The following is a 17,493-nucleotide window of genomic DNA, read 5'->3' as shown; positions in this document are numbered from 1 at the left end:
AATTTCTCTGTTGTTTGTCTTTTTTTGTCAGTTGAAAAATCTCACTCGTGGTCTTAATCTTTTGTGCACAATCCTTTCTCCAACATTTATATCTACTATTATAAATAACTAATCAAAAAGAAGGTTTCCAATTATATCACTCCTTTTTTCTTTCTTCCTTTCTTTTCTTTATCAGTAATACCCGACTTCAATCACCAAGCTACTACTATTTACAAAATGTCAGGACTTGAAATAGCTGCTGCAGCAATTCTTGGTAGTCAATTATTGGAAGCCAAATACTTGATCAAAGATGACGTCAAATTAGCAGGTAAAGTTGTTTCCAACGCCTTGCCTTATTTGTGGAAATCACTGAGAGGTAAAGCTTCCTACTGGTACTACTTTGAAGAATCTGCAAGAAAATACAAGGATAACAAAGCTTTGGCTTTTCCAAGACCAAAAAAGAATCCTCCACCAGTCAAGACTGATGCTGAAGGGTTCAAAATTCTTGATGATCAATTTGAAGTTGAGGAATATACATACAAAGAGTTATACAACATGGTTTTGAGATTTTCCTACATTTTAAAGAACGAATATGGTGTCACTGCTGATCAAACTATTGGGGTTGATTGTATGAATAAACCATTATTCATTGTCTTGTGGTTAGCATTGTGGAATATCGGTGCTTTACCAGCTTTCTTGAACTTCAACACCAAGGATAAACCATTGGTTCATTGTCTTCAAATAGCTGATGTTTCCCAGGTTTTTATTGATCCTGATTGTGCTGGCCCAATAAGAGACACTGAACAACATATAAATGAGGAATTGCCAAATGTCAAGTTGCACTATCTTGACGAATATGCCTTGTTTGACAGATTACAATCAAAGTCCACCCCACAATACAGAGCTAAAGATGAAACTAGAAGACCACAAGATACTGATTCCAACGCTTGTGCTTTGATTTACACTTCAGGTACCACTGGTTTGCCAAAAGCTGGTATCATGTCTTGGAGAAAAGCATTTATGGCTTCTCAGTTTTTCGGATTTATTATGAAAGTTAAAGACGATTCAAATGTGTTGACTGCTATGCCATTGTATCATTCAACTGCCGCTATGTTGGGTGTTTGTCCAACTTTGTTAAACGGTGGCTGTGTATCGATTGCACAAAAGTTTTCAGCAACTTCATTCTGGACTCAAGCTAGATTAGTTGGAGCCACACATATCCAATATGTGGGAGAAGTTTGTCGTTATTTGTTGAACTCGGCTCCTCATCCAGACCAACAAAGACACAATGTGACAATTGCTTATGGTAATGGTTTAAGACGTGATATCTGGTCTGAATTTAAAAACAGATTCCATATCCAAGGTGTTGGTGAATTCTATGCTGCCACCGAGTCACCAATTGCTACTACAAATCTTCAATTCGGAGAGTATGGAAAAGGCGCTTGTAGAAAGTACGGTTCGTTGCTTACATTGTTACTTAACACACAACAAAAGTTGGTGAAAATGGACCCAGAGGATGAAAATGAAATGTGGAAGAATCCAAAGACTGGATTTTATGAAGAGGCCAACTATAACCAACCAGGTGAATTGTTAATGAGAATTATCAACCCACAAGATGTTAATAAATCCTTCCAAGGTTATTATGGTAACAAGAAAGCCACTAGCAGTAAAATCATGTTTGATGTTTTCAAAAAGGGCGATGCTTGGTACAGATCCGGTGATTTATTGAAAATGGATGAAGATGGTTTATTCTATTTCGTTGATAGATTGGGAGACACTTTCCGTTGGAAGTCGGAAAATGTTTCTGCTTCAGAAGTTGAAAATGAATTGATGGGTTCAAATGCCATTAAACAATCGGTTGTTGTTGGTGTTCAAGTACCAAATCACGAAGGTAGAGCTTGTTTTGCTGTTATTGAACCAAAGGATGAATTGGATCACTCACAAGTTTTGAAACTGATTTACGAACATTCGCAGAAATCATTGCCTACTTATGCACAACCTGCTTTTATCAAGATTGGTTCAATTGAAGCTTCGCATAATCACAAAGTTCCAAAGAACCAATTCAAGAAACAAAAGTTGCCAAAGGGAGATAATGGTGATGAGCTTATTTATTGGTTGAATGGTAACCAGTACGCTGAATTGACTGAAGCTGACTGGGCTCAAATTTGTGCTGGTAAAGCCAAGTTGTAAAGATGTTTAGATCTGTATTACCTTTTTTTACTTCTATATATCTGATTACATTTTAGATTTTTTAAAATAAACAGTATTTTTTTTTTTATATATTATCACTTAGTCCTCCTACTTAACCTAGTTTTTGTTTGAAAGAGCAACTACACCTGGCAATTCCTTACCTTCCAACAATTCCAAAGAAGCACCACCACCAGTGGAAACGTGAGACAACTTGTCAACAGCATTGTATTTCTTAGCAACAGTTGCAGTATCACCACCACCAATGATAACAATGTTTCCATTTTCAGCTGATTTAACAGCAGCATCCAACAAGTTCTTGGTACCTCCGGCAAAGTTGTCAAATTCAAAGACACCTGGTGGACCGTTCCAAACAATAGTCTTGGCTTTGGCAACAGCATCATCAAACAATTTTCTTGATTTTGGACCGCAATCGAGACCCATCCAGTTTTCTGGAATACCTTCCTTATCATTAGCTTCACCAACCTTGGCGTCCTTATCAAACTTGTCAGCAGTGACAAAGTCGACTGGCAAGATGATTTCAACATTGTTCTTCTTGGCCTTGGCAACCAAATCATTGACATTCTTGGCTCCATCTTCATCGAAAAGAGAGTTACCAATGGACATGTTGTCCAAAACCTTCTTAAAAGTGAAGGCCATACCACCACCAATGATCAATAAATCAACCTTGTCCAACAAGTTGTCAATCAACTTGATCTTGTCGGAAACCTTGGCACCACCCAAGATAGCCAAGAATGGTCTGGCTGGGTTCTCCAAAGCTTTAGCAAAGTATTCCAATTCCTTGGACATCAAGAAACCAGCAGCTCTTTGTGGAACTTCGACACCAACCATTGAGGAGTGGGCTCTGTGAGCGGTTCCAAAAGCATCATTAATGTAGACATCAGCTAATGAAGACAATTGATGTCTGAATTTCTTTACAGCTTCTGGATCAGCTTTAACCTTTTTACCATCCTTGTCCTTGTGGGAACCTTCTTCCTCAGCATAGAAACGTAAGTTTTCCAATAAAAAGATTTCACCATTAGAAGCTGAATTGACTGCTTTTTCAACTTCTGGACCAACACAATCATCCAAAAAGGTTACTTTTTTACCCAACAATTTCTCCAATTCAGCAGCAACTGGTTTAAGAGAAAACTTGTCATTCTTTTGACCATTTGGTCTTCCCAAGTGGGAAGCTAAAACAACAGCCTTTGGCTTATGCTCTTCAACGTATTTGATAGTTGGCAAAGCAGCAACAATTCTTTGGTTGTTGGTGATTGTCTTTCCATCTAATGGGACATTGAAATCAACTCTGATAAAAACTCTCTTACCAGCGACATCCAAGTCTTTAACGGATAATTTGTTAGATAATGACATGTTTGTAATTGATATATATAGTGATACTCTTTTAGCAATTGAAGTTATAACTTGAATCAATTGAAAAAAGGGAAAAAAGAAAGGGAAATATTTGCAAATTGGGAAATTTTCAACAGTTTAAATATAGTTCGGGAAAAAATAAAAGGGATTGTTTCACCAAAACCCAAAAAATTGGATTGCGCAAACCCGCCTCTTTCTCCCTCGGATGTTTTCACAAAATCTCCGTTAAAAAATTTAGAGACGTGCGGACAAGTTTCAATCTACGACGTCATCCGATTACAGGGACTTACCTAAAGATTGATGCATCGGGTCATTGTACCACGATATAGCAGCAATGGAAAACCATATTGTTTTTGAACTGGATCTGGAAAAACATGTGACACAAAAATTTGTTAGTGTTCCCCGGGTTTCAAAAATCCGTTGCATAACCACTTTTATTTTTGGATTTAATGAGGCATTGGAAAGTGAATTGACCTGCAAGATTCACATATGGATTGAATAAAAGGAAAGACTACATCCATCTAGAATTATATTAAGTGGTTACTCACTTAGGCTCGCTTTTAACATTTGTCTCTCTTACGTCATTGCATCGAGGTCAATGTCGTGTCGCAATATTTCCTGGCCAAACCTTTTTTTTTTTTTTTCTGGAAGCCATCAGAAGCTTCTCGAATATAGCAAAGACAGGATACAGTTACATAACCCATTGAGCTTATAAATACCCACCAGAAAGGAAGAAGATTTTACCAATCTACCGTAGAATCACTTAATACCTAAATCATGGACAAATTATTGCACTGGTCTATTGCACAACAAGCTGGTGATAAAGAAGCATTGGCTAAAATCGGTGAGCCTGATCCAAAATTATTAAATCAGCTATTTGGAGGACCAGATGAAGTTGCTCTAATGAAGGAGAGCATTGCAGTTGCTCACAATCCTAAAGTAGAAACCAAAGATAAGGAAATTGCGTTGGATAATTTTGAAATGTTGATTGAAAATATGGATAATGCAAATAACATAGAGAACTTGGGTTTATGGCATCCAATTGTGGATTTGTTGAAAAATGAAGTGCCTGATGATTTGAGGATAATTGTGTGTGGTATTATAGGTACTGCTGTACAGAATAACCCCAAATCACAAGAAGATTTTGCCAAAACTAATGGATTGCAAGAGTTGGTCAAACTTGCTGGAGATGGACAAAAGAAAGCCTTACAAAACAAATCACTTTATGCAATTTCCTCATACATTAGAAACTATAAACCTGGATATAAACAATTTGATGAGTCATCTGGATGGGATTTAATCAAACTTGATTCAAAGGATTCTAAATTCGATTTGAGAATCTTATCTCTAGTATCATCAATTTTAAGCAATGGATTAGACAATGAGATTGAAAGCCGGTTTAAAAAATCAAAGTTGGTTCACTACCTCGCCTCAGTATTGAATTTAGACTCAAATTCCAATTTAGTTGATAAATCATTAAATATAATCTCCGAGTTGCATCGTTTGAGATATGATTTTTCTGATGAAGAGACATTTGAAGTGGATAGAGGAATTCAAGTGGTTGAGGGATTGAGTGACAAGATCAATCTCGACGATCTCAACCGAGCAAAACAAGTTACAAAGAAGTAGAACCCCGTATATATTTTCAAACTTTAGACTGTATCTTTTCTATAATTCACGATTTTATTTGTTATGTTATTGCCTTATCGGGATCATCTGATGTGAAAAAGTTCAACATTGCTGAATCAACCGTAGGCGGCACGATATTCCTCCCAAGAGCATCTTTACCCAACGTACCAGAAGATCGAAATTTTGAATAAATCAGGTGCATAGATTTATAGGAGGCTTGTAAAATTTGAGCCTTGGACTGGGTCATACGTGGGAAATGTTGCATAGATTGTAGAAAAGTTGCACTGGTATCAGTACCAGATCGAACTACTCCCAAATTGGCCAACCCTTGATTTCTTTCATACTTGTCATACAATGATGATCCAATGGTATATGTGAACGAGTTCAACCACATTACCGCTTCCTGTCGAGACCGAACTGGGAAAATGTTAATCTTCAAATCCAATTGAGCTCGGTTGACCAATTTCGCAATCTCCAGTGGTTCAGGAAACTTTCCCATTCGTTCATCATCTTTCTTTCTTCGTGCTTGTTCTTCGCCATTTAACACCTGCGACCGGAATTGTCTCTGCTTGTATGACTTGATCTTGTTGATGAATTGATCATAGCCTTCAACAACAATAATTGCATGGTACATATGAGTTGCCATCTTGCACATGTCTTCAGTTGCTTCTGCGACATCTTGTCTAAGCTCATTCGATGGAAGCTTTTCTAAAAAGTCTTCCGCCAAGTAATACATGACAAATGTTTGTTGAACAACTTTCTTTGCCGCTGTCGGGATAAAGTAATCCTTCTCCTTAATGTACTCAGCCTTGACATTTCGTTTCCAGTATATTAAAGGCACATCCAGGTCAAAAGTTGAAACCTTCAGCTTGAAATCTTCATCAAATTCTTTCAACACTTCGTATGGCTTCAGGCTGATGAACAACTCCATCTCGGCGTGTATTTCCTCCTTCTTTCTGCTCACTTTATTAGCTTCTTGCAATTCTTTATAACTATATTCAAAATTGTCAATTTTTGGTAATTCGTCAAGCAAACTATCAGTTTTAGAACGCTTTGCTTTCTTTGGCACCGTCTTATCCACATCCTGAGTTGTGTTTGATCTCTTAATTGGCTTCAATGAAGATTCAATAGCTGGTCTTGTAAATCGAGAGTCAGGAACAGATTTCGATCTGCTAGCTGCATCACTTGGCAATACCTTCAGTTTCAAGTTGGAGGTAGCACTCTTGTTCTCCTTTTGGATCAGCAACGACTTGGTCGCCCTGGCACCTTTCTTGGTAGCCCCAGCACCACCGAGCAAAACATCAAGGTCGTCTTCTTCATCTTCAGAACTCAGCCACAGAACAAATGCCGGCATATCAGGTAGATCGAAATGGTCACCTATACGAGACCCTTTCGTCTCTGAAGGTTTAGGGTTAGCCTTGGTCGGCTCTTTCGATTCCACAATCGGAGGTGGTTTGGATTCAACCTTTGTGAACGAAAAAGATGAGTCTGCAATCGAATCTGAAGCATCCTTCACTTCCACCCTAGGCATTACCTGTATTGGCGATGATATCAAGGACGAGTCAATTGCACTTTCATTCTTGATATTCTGAGTAGGCTCCACGGGTTTGTCTTCCTCGTCATCATCACTATCAATTATAATTATAGAACTTTCCGGCGCTACCTGAGGAGCAGGTGGAGGTGGCATTGCTTTTGGTGGCTCTTCATCTGAATTGTCATCTGATAGCTCTATAACGACTGCATTTCTGGTCTGGGCTGTTGATGATTTAGCTCCTGAGGAAGTTAGCGCCTTATCGTGACTAGCCACAGGGTTGGGTAGCTGCTTATTTGTGACTTGGGTATTGCTGGTTTCCGGAGGTGGAATAGGTTCTTGTGAGGGAGTCGTCGTAGTGCTGACTTCAGAACCAGTCTTTTGTGTAACAGGCTTCATAATTGGTTCTGCACTCTTGGCTTGGTTTGAAAAGGATCGATCGTGGGAGTGCGGAGCACTGCTCATCACTACCGATGGAGCTGACACGACAGTTTCCTTCTTACTACTTTGTTTTAGTATTTCATTATCGGCCCTCGAGATTGTGCTACCTATATCTGGTTTCTTCTCAGGCATACTTGGCTTTTGTTCACAACCTGCATTTCTCTTCTTTGCTTTTGGGTTCTCACTCCAAGTTCCAATTGTACTTTCGACATCAGCCATTGACATCTTGAACTTCCTCTTCGGAGGCTTTTGGTTTGCTGCAGGAGGAGCCGAGCTTTTGATTGATGAGTTTATAGACCTATTAGCATTTGTAGGAAACGGACTACTCGGTAGTTCATTAATTGCGCTGTGGGCTACAGTCCTGTGATGTGTAGGTGTGGAATTAGGTAGTTCTTGAACTCGAGGTGAAGAAAAGCTTCCCACGCTTGGGCTTGAATTATATCTCTTTGCGTAATTGCTTCCCTGCTGATGAGAAGTATTGTGACTCGGTGTACTTGTGCCACTGCTAACAAATAACTGCGGTTCACGCCCGTAACCAGTTGCTATATTCAAGCTTTGATTAACGATACTTTGTATGGAGCTTCCTATAGGGGCGCTTTGTTGAATCCTGCTTGAGGGTTGACTTTGGATCGGTGCCTGAGTAGTACTACGGGAATTTGCACCATTTGTTGGTTGATTTCGAGACAGTGACAGCGTTCTCTTGACGTAGTATTTGTGAATATGTATGTTAACAATAGGCGAGCTTGAAGATTGGCTATACTGTTGTTGGTTAAACTGCGGCTGATGTGGGGCTGGAACGCTTGCGCGAGCGTCATCCAGAGAAATTTGTATTGGTGCTGGGTATTGCTGATTCCAGTTGTGTTGATGGATGTAAGGAGATGATGAACTCGCTGGGGGTACATTCAGATATGATGGAGCTCGTGTATAATCGTTGGGTGGGTACGGCACATTGTTTGACCAGTTGGCATATGGCGGATAGCCGTTTGTTTGTGCAAAATTATTTGATGGTACCACCTGTAGCTGTTCATTTAGGGGTACGTTTGCACCATTGTAGGGTGGAGATTGATTGACTCCTTGTTGAGGAGCACCAGACGTGTTTGAAAAAGTCTCTGGGTTTTGGTTCGGGTGCATTCCATCCATTATTCAACTATCTCAAACCGGCTTCTTTTAGCCCACAGTAGTGGCTTAATTCTCAAAGCTGTTGTGTTTATGCACTTGGTTAGTGAGATGGAGACCCTTTCCGAATCTTGGAAATAATGATTTCGGTATATAACGCGTTTTTTTTTTTTGGTGAAGAAAAATGTGAAGCCTTTAAGGGGATTTAAAGAGTGGAAATTGATACAGAAAAGTCAGTCTACCTTACTATCATATCACTACTTCTTCTTAACCCGCAAAGACTGGATGGTGTAACTTTTTCATTACCCTATGGATGGATAAAGCTTGTAGTGTCCTTTTATAGTGTAATCGAAGTCTGTATTGCTACCACCTCTCTCGCTTCAACAGTTTTCAAATTTCGGTTAGAATTGACAACCAAGAGTACTGGTCCACTCCATCCGAAAACAAAATGTCAAGGAGAAGATTATCGTATAGTATCCCGCAATCTGAGGCTGCAAAGGATGAAGCAGTCACAGGACTTAAAGAGATCTACAGTACCATAAGATACGATTGGCCTCGTATATTGGAAGACGATGCCAACCCGATTGAGTTGGCCGTTGCATTATTGGATGATAGTTCAGTGGGGTTGGCACATAGATATAACGAGTTCCAACGACTCAAAAAATCAACTGAAGGAGCTTTACGACGTGTTGTTCATGAACATTACGAATTGTTCAATAATAGTATAGGATCGTATCATATGTTATTGTCCACTTTGGATAAGTCGCAACAAGACTCGGAAAGTATCAGGAACTTTCTTCGCACATCCAATAAAGAGATGCATGATAGGAGTGCAGTGTTGGCAGAGATGTCTGAAACTTCAGCGAGATATGCCGAACTGATTGATATCATTGATGCCATGCAAGAATTGAATAAGATCCCGGATCAAGTTGAGCAATTGACCAATGAGAAGAAACTTCACGAGGTGTATGATATTATTTCCAACGGTTACAAGACCGCTGAGCGTTATAGTTTATGGTCGTTACCTGCAATGGGTGACATAAAGTCCTACCTCGAACAACAATCAAACAAGTTGTATGATATGATTATTGATGAGTTACAGAATGAAATATATCTGAAAAACAACAGCTCAATATCAAACACTGGAGTTTCCTTATGGCAGTCAATTATCGAATCTACCAGCCCACAAATGGCATCTTTTAAAGCTTTGTTGAAGCTGGAGAATTTGGAACAGTATGTACACAATTCTGCCAACTTGGATATTTTGGAAGTCGTTGATTATTTAACTGCTCCCGTTAGTGAATTTTTAACTCTGCAATTGTCTGAGTTGCATGAAGATAGTTTGAAGAATGATGGAGCAATCGACTACACTACATTCTTAAAAATGAATTCGTCAAATGAAAGTTTCTATTACATGTATATGCTTTTGGTGACTGCATTCAAATTAGGTAGACTACATCAAGTGGTGGAGACATTAATTGAATCTAACCAGCTGGAGTTACATGGCTTAGTTAATAGAGTGACTGAGGAGGTGAAGCTGAGGAATGGATATGCAATTTCCAAACTAAACAAGATCCAAAGTTTCGAGCAAGACTCATTACTCGATGTGATGGCACACAACAACTTTAGTGATTCTGCTGTTGTTATTCTTCAAGAGTTATTTGGGTCAGTCACTATAAGGTGTTTACTAGCATTTCAAAAGCACAAAATTGTTGACGAAATTGCGTCAGTTGTAGGTCCTGCTAGAAGTGCCAAGTCAGCTACAGCAACTGCTTATTCAAAAAATGTGTTGCGCGTGTGGGACTCTACGAAAAAGGAACTACTGAATTTGATAATAAGCTATATTTATGATGATGGTCCACTTGATTCAGGAATCAGTTTAGTTGATAAGCCAGATCATCGAAAAGTTGGCAAAATATCAAAACAACGGAAACTATTCCGATTTGAAGATGTTGATTGGAGCACAACCAAGTCGGCACAAGAGCTTCATGACGCAATTGGCGATATTTTCCCTGGTTTCCACATTGATGATACAAATGATAAGGAACTTCTCACTATGGAAACACCCTATTTTGAAGACGAATCTTTCAATACACAAGTTGAAGTGTTAACACCCAAGAATTTATTCAATATGAGAATTGTATTGGAACCATTGTTGGTATTTGTTGAAGGGTCTCATCGAATCTTTTCCAATTTCCAAGGTGTCAAGAATAGTACCGAGAGTTTTGCATTTCAATTTTTCAGTGATTTTATGAAGTCTTCCTTTTTGACTTATTTTAGAGCTGCAATTGATATGGTTTTCAGCGATCAAGTGGGTGGGTCATATATTAGTACCCACATAAGACCAAATGAACCATCCGGTTTGAAACTTGATGTTATTACGATGAATCAAAATAGCGACTTGGAATTACTTGAGATATCTCGAGTTGATAATGAATCAAGTATTGTGATTTATGAAAATGCATTAAATTTCAAAAAATTGTTTATGGAGCTTTGTCTCATTTTGAATACTTCATTAACCTATAGAGAAGATATTTCCGATACGGTTTTACAAACGTTGCAAAGTTTTGTTGGCGAGTATGGCAAACTATTTAAAGATTTGTTGTCCTCGGGAGGTTCACTGGGTAGACCAGCTCTGCAAATTAGCAAATGGATGTCATTGGAAGCATTGACAACAGTTAGTGGGACGGTTATACTTAATGGGAAAACCGATCCTGATTTCGTCAATTTCGTTGCTTCTGAGAATGGAATGTTGCTAAATGAAATTCAAAATTCTGTAATCAACAAGGATAATCTATTGGATAGTGAAACTTTCTCACATGTTGTGTATTTGTTATTGACAACATCATGGATTTTGACGTGGTTAGTTTTGGTGCAAAAGTTGTCTAATTATGGTGTTGATGAAAATGGAGTTGACACTGTTGTGGTATCTCCAGTGGAGAAACTAAGATATAATTGGTCATTTTTAGAAAATGGTCGTCCTTCAATTGATACTACTGCCAACACATCAGATATTACTAGAAATAATATTCTTTTGGCTTTAAATCAGGAAAAGATGGTTGCATTCGATGAAGTGATTGCCTCTTTCCAAGCTATTCATGATCAAACTTTATTAGCTTTGAGATATGAATTGAGAAGTAAAGCCATTTACTATTTAACACTATCATTCAATGTGATGGATTGGGTACCGACCACTGAGCCGGGAGATGCTGACCCATATGTTGTTTCATTCAACCAAGAAATATTCACCATTGATACTAAATTGACCAAATCATTGAAAGATGAAGATAAAGAAAGTATTTTTATTGGTTTTAGTCAATTTCTCAATAATGCAATGATTCAAGGTTCATTTAAAGTTAGGAAAATCAACAATAATGGAATTAAACGAGTATTGTTGAATATTTCTACTTTACAACAAATTTTACGAAGTTTATCGGCAGCTCCACAAACCATTGATTTCAACAAGTCTTTATTGTATTTTGAAATGTTTACTTTGAATGAGTTTAGTTTGTTGAATCGAATCAAGTCGAAAAGGTCAGAGTATACTAAACTGCAATATCATAATCTTGCTCGGTTGATTTATAGTGAGAAATTAGCTGATGGTAATGGTTCCCAATTCAACAAGGACAAGTATAATGACTTGATTAAAAAGATAGATGAAACAATAGAGTAAGTAGCATATTTCAATTAACTTTTTTTTTGTCATTACCTTATTTCTTTCTATATACTAGCAACAGTTTCTTGGTGGTGTACGCTTTATTCTAAACTTTTCCATCAACCTCTCACTAACAAATCTTCCTACACCTGATCCAATAACAACAGCAAAGAAATATGTCAATGTAAATGTCATTGCTGCCAACATCAATGTGTATCCAAACAAATCAGGTACAACGCATAAAACCAATCGTATAGCATCTCTCATTATGGTACTAGCCATGGGTAATTTCGATTTGGATGGATGTGGTTCTTGTGATTGTACATTAACAGCCTCATTAGAAACATGTTTGTCTAGACTGTCATCGTCAATACTTCTTCCACCAGCCACGCCTGCTACTGCTTGCGCTGAAGTTGAAGGTTGTAAATTTGCACTATGATTAACAACACCAGCTTCAAATTCACTATACTTATCATTCTGCCATACAACTTCCTCCAAATAGTTTCGAATAAATTCCAAAAACCTAGCAAAAAAAGCAGCAACGAAAAGCAAGACAAATATACCAAATGCTTCACCTTTGTTTGATGCTGTTAACCCTTTGAAAATTACTGGATAATCTTGAAACTCTCTAGTAAAGTACATGTGCATACTAGCCATATCGCTCATACCACCCATGTCTCCCATGCTACTACTACTGCTATTGTTATCACTTGATCCAGTGTGGTTCATGGCATGAGTCATTGTTTCCATAGCCATACTCATAGTTGTAGTGGCCATTGATCCCATCATATCCATGGAAGATGAGCCCATGTTATTCATATCGTGCCTTTTGTACATTACTGTGTGGTTTTATGTGATGCTGATTATTTTGTTATGCTAAAGGGGGGTATATAAGTTTTGATTAAGGAAGGAATATCTGTGTGTTATATATTGATAAAACGAATGAGCTGAGCTGAGTTGTGGTGTCGTGTGGTGTCTGATAGATGAGTTATTAAGTTTATTCCTATTCAATGCAGTTGATATTTGCTCAAAATAAGAAGAAGAATTAGACTTTCGTTATTAAGTAGTTCATCATCATACGTTATATGGTGTCAATTGAAAAATTACAGATGGTTCGGGTTTTGTGTGATAATCTGGTGATAATTTTTGAGCAGTTTTATCACTTCCTAATGTGGAAGTCTGTGAGGCTCACTGCGCAATTTCTCTACTTCCCAATTAGGACATCAAATCCGACTTTGGCTGAACTTTCAAATTCAACCAATCAGCGTTTGAGTAGCAAAAAGGTACTGATCAAAGTATGATAAGAAATATTGCTCATTGTGTGAATAAATTGCGCATTTTCTTTCCATAAGTCAATTGCTTCTTAGTTTGCGCTTACGGTATGCCGAAATAGGCTACTCATAGAAACATATTTGCTCAATTTTTTCCCTTTCTTTGGTATTTCGAGAGTCGCAGTAGCAATTTCTTATTCTAACTGTTGTAGATTGCGTGAACGGTTTTGTGTCCTGATGCTTGCCAATTCATGAGGCCAGATTAAGGGAAGTCTACTTGGTAGGGGAATCATATACTTCTTCTAAACACTTAACTCATAAATAATGACCTCCCCTGCCTTCTCAGGTAAATAATGATCAAGTCTCCGGCTGTCCATAATGCGTATTAGTCACCTACCAATAGAGCTTATTGAAAAAATTCTCCTCAGTGGAGGTGTATTTGTAACGGTGCCACAAGATATTAGACATCAATGGTATAATTACAAAGTTCATTTTCTTAAATGAATTGTATGCACTAAAGAATCTCGATTGTGATATCTATGTGCGGTTTGATAGAACTTTGCCTGTCCCCAGTACAAGCGAGTATACGGTTTTGGATCACAGTGATGTTTTCACTTCAAATAATGAAGACTTATGGGTAATCTACCCATATTTTGAAGTTTGGTTTGGCTCCTCTGTGGCCGAAAGTAAGTGGAGACCTTATCTTTTCTTGTATCCATTTTTGGTGAAAGTTGAAAGCATTCTCAAAACACATGAAAGTGGCACCTTACTTTGGCTGAACTCTTTCTACACTCCTTTCATCTTCGTATGATAATATAAATAAATAGTAAAGTATATAAACTTAATAAAAACACCAGTGGATAAAAAGTTTCCCCCACCTCTAAAAGCTATACAACAAATCCTTGACTTGATACTCTTCATTAGCTTCATCAATCTCTTGCCAATTTCCAACATAATCATCACCTCTAACCACACCAGGCAAAGTCTTACCATTGGCTTGTCTACGCCAAATCTTTTTAGCTTCTTCATCAGTGCCCAAATCTCTATATTCAAACTTGACTCCATTGGCTTGCAAAATCGTAGCTAACCTATTAGTTCGTGGAATAATTTGAGCACCACCAGCTAATGAAGTGAAGATGTAGATGGGTTGTGACTCAAGATGTTTACGAATTTCTTCGGGGGAAATGTCTTCCAAATCGTCAAACTCATCTGTGGTTGAAGTTTCATTTCTTGGCTTTGTTGATGTTGATTCAGTTGCAACTTCTGCTGGAGTTTTTTCAGCTGTCTCATTATCCGGCTCAGCTTTGGCTGCTGCCACCTCAATATCCTTTGAAGGTTTGACATCCTTAGTAGTCCCTTCATCTGCTGTAATTGCTTCAGCGACGGAAGCACCTGAAGTAGCGGATGTGTCTGCCTCTCTGGCCACTTCACTTGAGGTAGCATCTGCCGAAGGGTCTCCTTTACCTGCTTCAGCAGTTGGTTCAATTTCCTCCTCTACAGCCTTGCTGGATTCATCCGCAGGTTCTTCTTCTTTTGATGCTGCCGCCTCGTTCTTTGCTTTGGATTCACCAACACTCTTTAAAGGCTTCTCCTCTGTTTCGGTAGCTTCCTTTGGTTCAATATCCTCAACATCCTTCTTAGCATCTAACTCATCAGCATTCTTTTCTGTCGCCTCAACTTCTTCCTCTTTCAATTCCTCTGGTCCATCCGCGTTGAGAGTGCCCTCTAACAATTGGTTCGATGAGTCCAGGTCTTTCTCTCCAGCCTTGGTCCCATCTTGGCTCTTTTCCGACTGTTCTTCTAGTTCACCTTCACCTTCAGCTACTTCTTCTTTTGACTTGGAACTCTCGATATCCTTGGAAACTGGCTCTGCCGTCTCAGAGGCATCCTTTTTAGATGTAGCATCTTCGGTAATTTCAGTTGCTTTGTCATCCTTTGAATCCTCTTCAGCCACAGTCGCTATTTCATCAGCGCCACCAACAATCAAGTTTGGTTTGTTTTTCTCGGCTGACTCCAATTCAGCTTGCTCATCTTTCGGAATCTTTCCCTTCTCCTCTTCTTTTTCCTCGATTTCATTTTCTTCGCGTCCTTCTTCTTCTTCCTGTTCAAGCTTTTCCAAATCAGCTGGCCCGTCGGTATTGAGTGATCCTTGAATCAAATTATCTTCCGGCTTCTTCTTACTCGATTCCAAATGTTCAGAATTATCTTCCTTTGATTGCTCTGATGTGGATTCCTTCTCTGTTGATACATTAGATGATACACCTTCTCTCAACTCACTTTCTTCAACGCGTTCCATAGGATCACTACTGGTCAAAGCACCTTCTTCCTTTAAGGCGGTAGTATCAGCATCATCTTTCTCATTTCCTTCCGCTTCTGTTTTCTTGGCATCTTTTTCGATCACTTCTTTAGTGGAAGATCCTTTTTCAACTTCATCGGTATCTCCAACTGAATTCGATAAAGCTTCATCATCGACTTTTTTGTCATCCTTTTCAGCTTCAACCAAGTTAACCTCTTTCTTGGTGTCATCCTTCAGAGCTGTCTTTGGTGTCTCATCTGCCTTGTTAGATGAATCAGCTCCATCATCAACAACCTTCTTGATCCCTTTTGTGGAACTAGAAGATGGCACATCTTCAACTTTATCCTTCGTTGAAGACTTCTTTTCACTAACTTCCCCTTTACCTTTCAAATTTAATTTCTCATCCTCTTGAGGCTCACTTTTCTCGCCTTTCTCTTCTAGGCCAACTGGCTCGCTCTGACCTTGCAAAATCTCTTCCATCAAGCTATCTAGCTGATCAATTGATGCATATGGATCATCAGTCACCAACGCACCTTCCTCCATCAACCCATCCACATTAGAATCATTCTTCTCATCCAATGGATGGCTTGAGCTAGATCTGATGAACCTTGCATTGGGCTTGTATTTGACAGGAGAGCGTGGATTGTCGACATCGAAATTAGTGTAATCCCCTGTTGTCACCAAGGATGGTTCTCTGCTAATTGGATTTGATTCGTATTCAGGAACAAACGGGTCATTCCCTGATTGAGCTTTCCTAGCCTCAGCAGCGGCAATGGTATCTCCCAAAGTAGGTCTAGCAGCTCTACCTCTATCTTCTTCTTCCTCGGTCTCCTTTACTTCGTCGTTTGAAAAAGATGGTGGCAACTCATACTTGGAAGGCTCATCTCCATGTACATTCTTGTAGGAATCTCCTCTAGCCAAATGACGAGATGACGTCGTTGAGGATGACGATGATGAGCGTGCAGCTATCCGTGAGGCAGGATTTGCTGATCTTGATCTCGATCTTGGCCTATCGGTGTGGAAAGGTTGCAAGCTGCTCTCTAATCTCTGCTGTTGTGCAGAGGATAACGTGGTTTGGGGTTTGGGTCTAGGTTGTGACGACGCCTTCTTCTTTTCCTCCTCTTCCAACGACAGCTTTGAACGAGGCAACTTTTCCAAATCATACGATTGAACATGGCTAACAAATTCACTGTGGTCAGTAATATTTTGCTCCAATTGATAGTCTGACAAATTAGGGGTGGAATAGTCATCTTGCTTGTAAAATGATGAAGCAGCATTTTTAGAGGCAGCTGACTTTGATCCAGTTTCTACTGGCTCTTGCTTGTCCTCCTTTTTAGCTGTTCTTCCCCTCAACGGTTCATCTTGTTCAATTGCTTCGTCAATCTTTTTTTGAACATCGTCAGAAGTTGCATCATCTTTCTCTGTGTCATCCTCTTCATCCCCCTCGTCAATTTCCTTATCCAACTTGCTGGTATACTTTGCTTCATTCTTGACGGTACCATCGCCGTCTAAAAATTTATCAAAGTCCTCTTCTGAACCCAACAATGCCCCTTCGTTAATCAAATCATCTAAAGAAGCAGTAACTGACAGCTTCAAATTGGTTGATCTGGTTCTCGATTTTGATCTCGATTCTGCTCTTGATGAAACATATTTTTCTGGATGAATATAATTCTTGTGTGGTGAGTCATCGGCAGATCTTAAGGAAGAGCCAACTAATGAAGGTGAATCTGATCTTTCAGCTCCTGCCAAACGTTCTTCGAAATCCATGGTTGAGTATAGTTTGAATTGTGGTGAGTGGGGTATCAAATGTTTGCGATATTTAATCGTTGTTCACAAAACTGCGAGAATTTTTAATTCGTGTGATTTCTCACCCCTTCTCCTTTGTTATCTTTTATGGTCCAACGGAATTGTAATTTACAGAGCTAGAGCTATGCTACACTTTATTAGTTTGTCTCAATTACTCTATTAAATACTCATATTAGATATATATACACACTAAACGAAAACAAACTTG

At 38.9% G+C, this 17,493-nt stretch overlaps 7 protein-coding genes across 7 annotated transcripts; 3 read left to right on the top strand and 4 right to left on the bottom strand. All coding sequences in view use genetic code 12, as the record gives it.

Moving 5' to 3' along the window:
- Positions 1-216: 216 nt before the first annotated feature.
- FAT1 (long-chain fatty acid transporter) lies at positions 217-2,169 on the top strand (the record flags this gene model as incomplete). Its single annotated transcript, XM_067690353.1, has 1 exon — positions 217-2,169. The coding sequence occupies one exon, from the start codon at positions 217-219 to the stop codon at positions 2,167-2,169; it is 1,953 nt and encodes a 650-aa protein (XP_067548827.1).
- A 117-nt stretch (positions 2,170-2,286) lies between these two features.
- Positions 2,287-3,540, bottom strand: PGK1 (phosphoglycerate kinase; the record flags this gene model as incomplete). The annotated part of the gene is made up of 1 exon (XM_067690352.1): positions 2,287-3,540. The coding sequence occupies one exon, from the start codon at positions 3,538-3,540 to the stop codon at positions 2,287-2,289; it is 1,254 nt and encodes a 417-aa protein (XP_067548826.1).
- Positions 3,541-4,317: 777 nt separating this feature from the next.
- On the top strand, positions 4,318-5,169 carry I9W82_001589 (uncharacterized protein; the record flags this gene model as incomplete). Its single annotated transcript, XM_067690350.1, has 1 exon — positions 4,318-5,169. One exon carries the CDS (start codon positions 4,318-4,320, stop codon positions 5,167-5,169), a length of 852 nt encoding a protein of 283 aa, XP_067548825.1.
- A 61-nt stretch (positions 5,170-5,230) lies between these two features.
- Positions 5,231-8,281, bottom strand: I9W82_001588 (uncharacterized protein; the record flags this gene model as incomplete). The annotated part of the gene is made up of 1 exon (XM_067690349.1): positions 5,231-8,281. The coding sequence occupies one exon, from the start codon at positions 8,279-8,281 to the stop codon at positions 5,231-5,233; it is 3,051 nt and encodes a 1,016-aa protein (XP_067548824.1).
- A 424-nt stretch (positions 8,282-8,705) lies between these two features.
- Positions 8,706-11,930, top strand: SEC8 (exocyst subunit; the record flags this gene model as incomplete). The annotated part of the gene is made up of 1 exon (XM_067690348.1): positions 8,706-11,930. The coding sequence occupies one exon, from the start codon at positions 8,706-8,708 to the stop codon at positions 11,928-11,930; it is 3,225 nt and encodes a 1,074-aa protein (XP_067548823.1).
- Positions 11,931-11,984: 54 nt separating this feature from the next.
- On the bottom strand, positions 11,985-12,749 carry CTR1 (high-affinity Cu transporter; the record flags this gene model as incomplete). Its single annotated transcript, XM_067690347.1, has 1 exon — positions 11,985-12,749. One exon carries the CDS (start codon positions 12,747-12,749, stop codon positions 11,985-11,987), a length of 765 nt encoding a protein of 254 aa, XP_067548822.1.
- Positions 12,750-14,063: 1,314 nt separating this feature from the next.
- I9W82_001585 (uncharacterized protein) lies at positions 14,064-17,246 on the bottom strand (the record flags this gene model as incomplete). Its single annotated transcript, XM_067690346.1, has 1 exon — positions 14,064-17,246. One exon carries the CDS (start codon positions 17,244-17,246, stop codon positions 14,064-14,066), a length of 3,183 nt encoding a protein of 1,060 aa, XP_067548821.1.
- Between the last annotated feature and the right edge of the window lie 247 nt (positions 17,247-17,493).

Source organism: Candida metapsilosis (genome assembly GCF_017655625.1).
Source record: "Candida metapsilosis strain BP57 chromosome Unknown scaffold2, whole genome shotgun sequence".
NCBI lineage: Eukaryota > Fungi > Ascomycota > Pichiomycetes > Serinales > Debaryomycetaceae > Lodderomyces > Lodderomyces metapsilosis.
The sequence above is the reverse complement of the archived record's forward strand: the minus strand, read 5'-3'. Positions and strand labels throughout refer to the sequence as shown.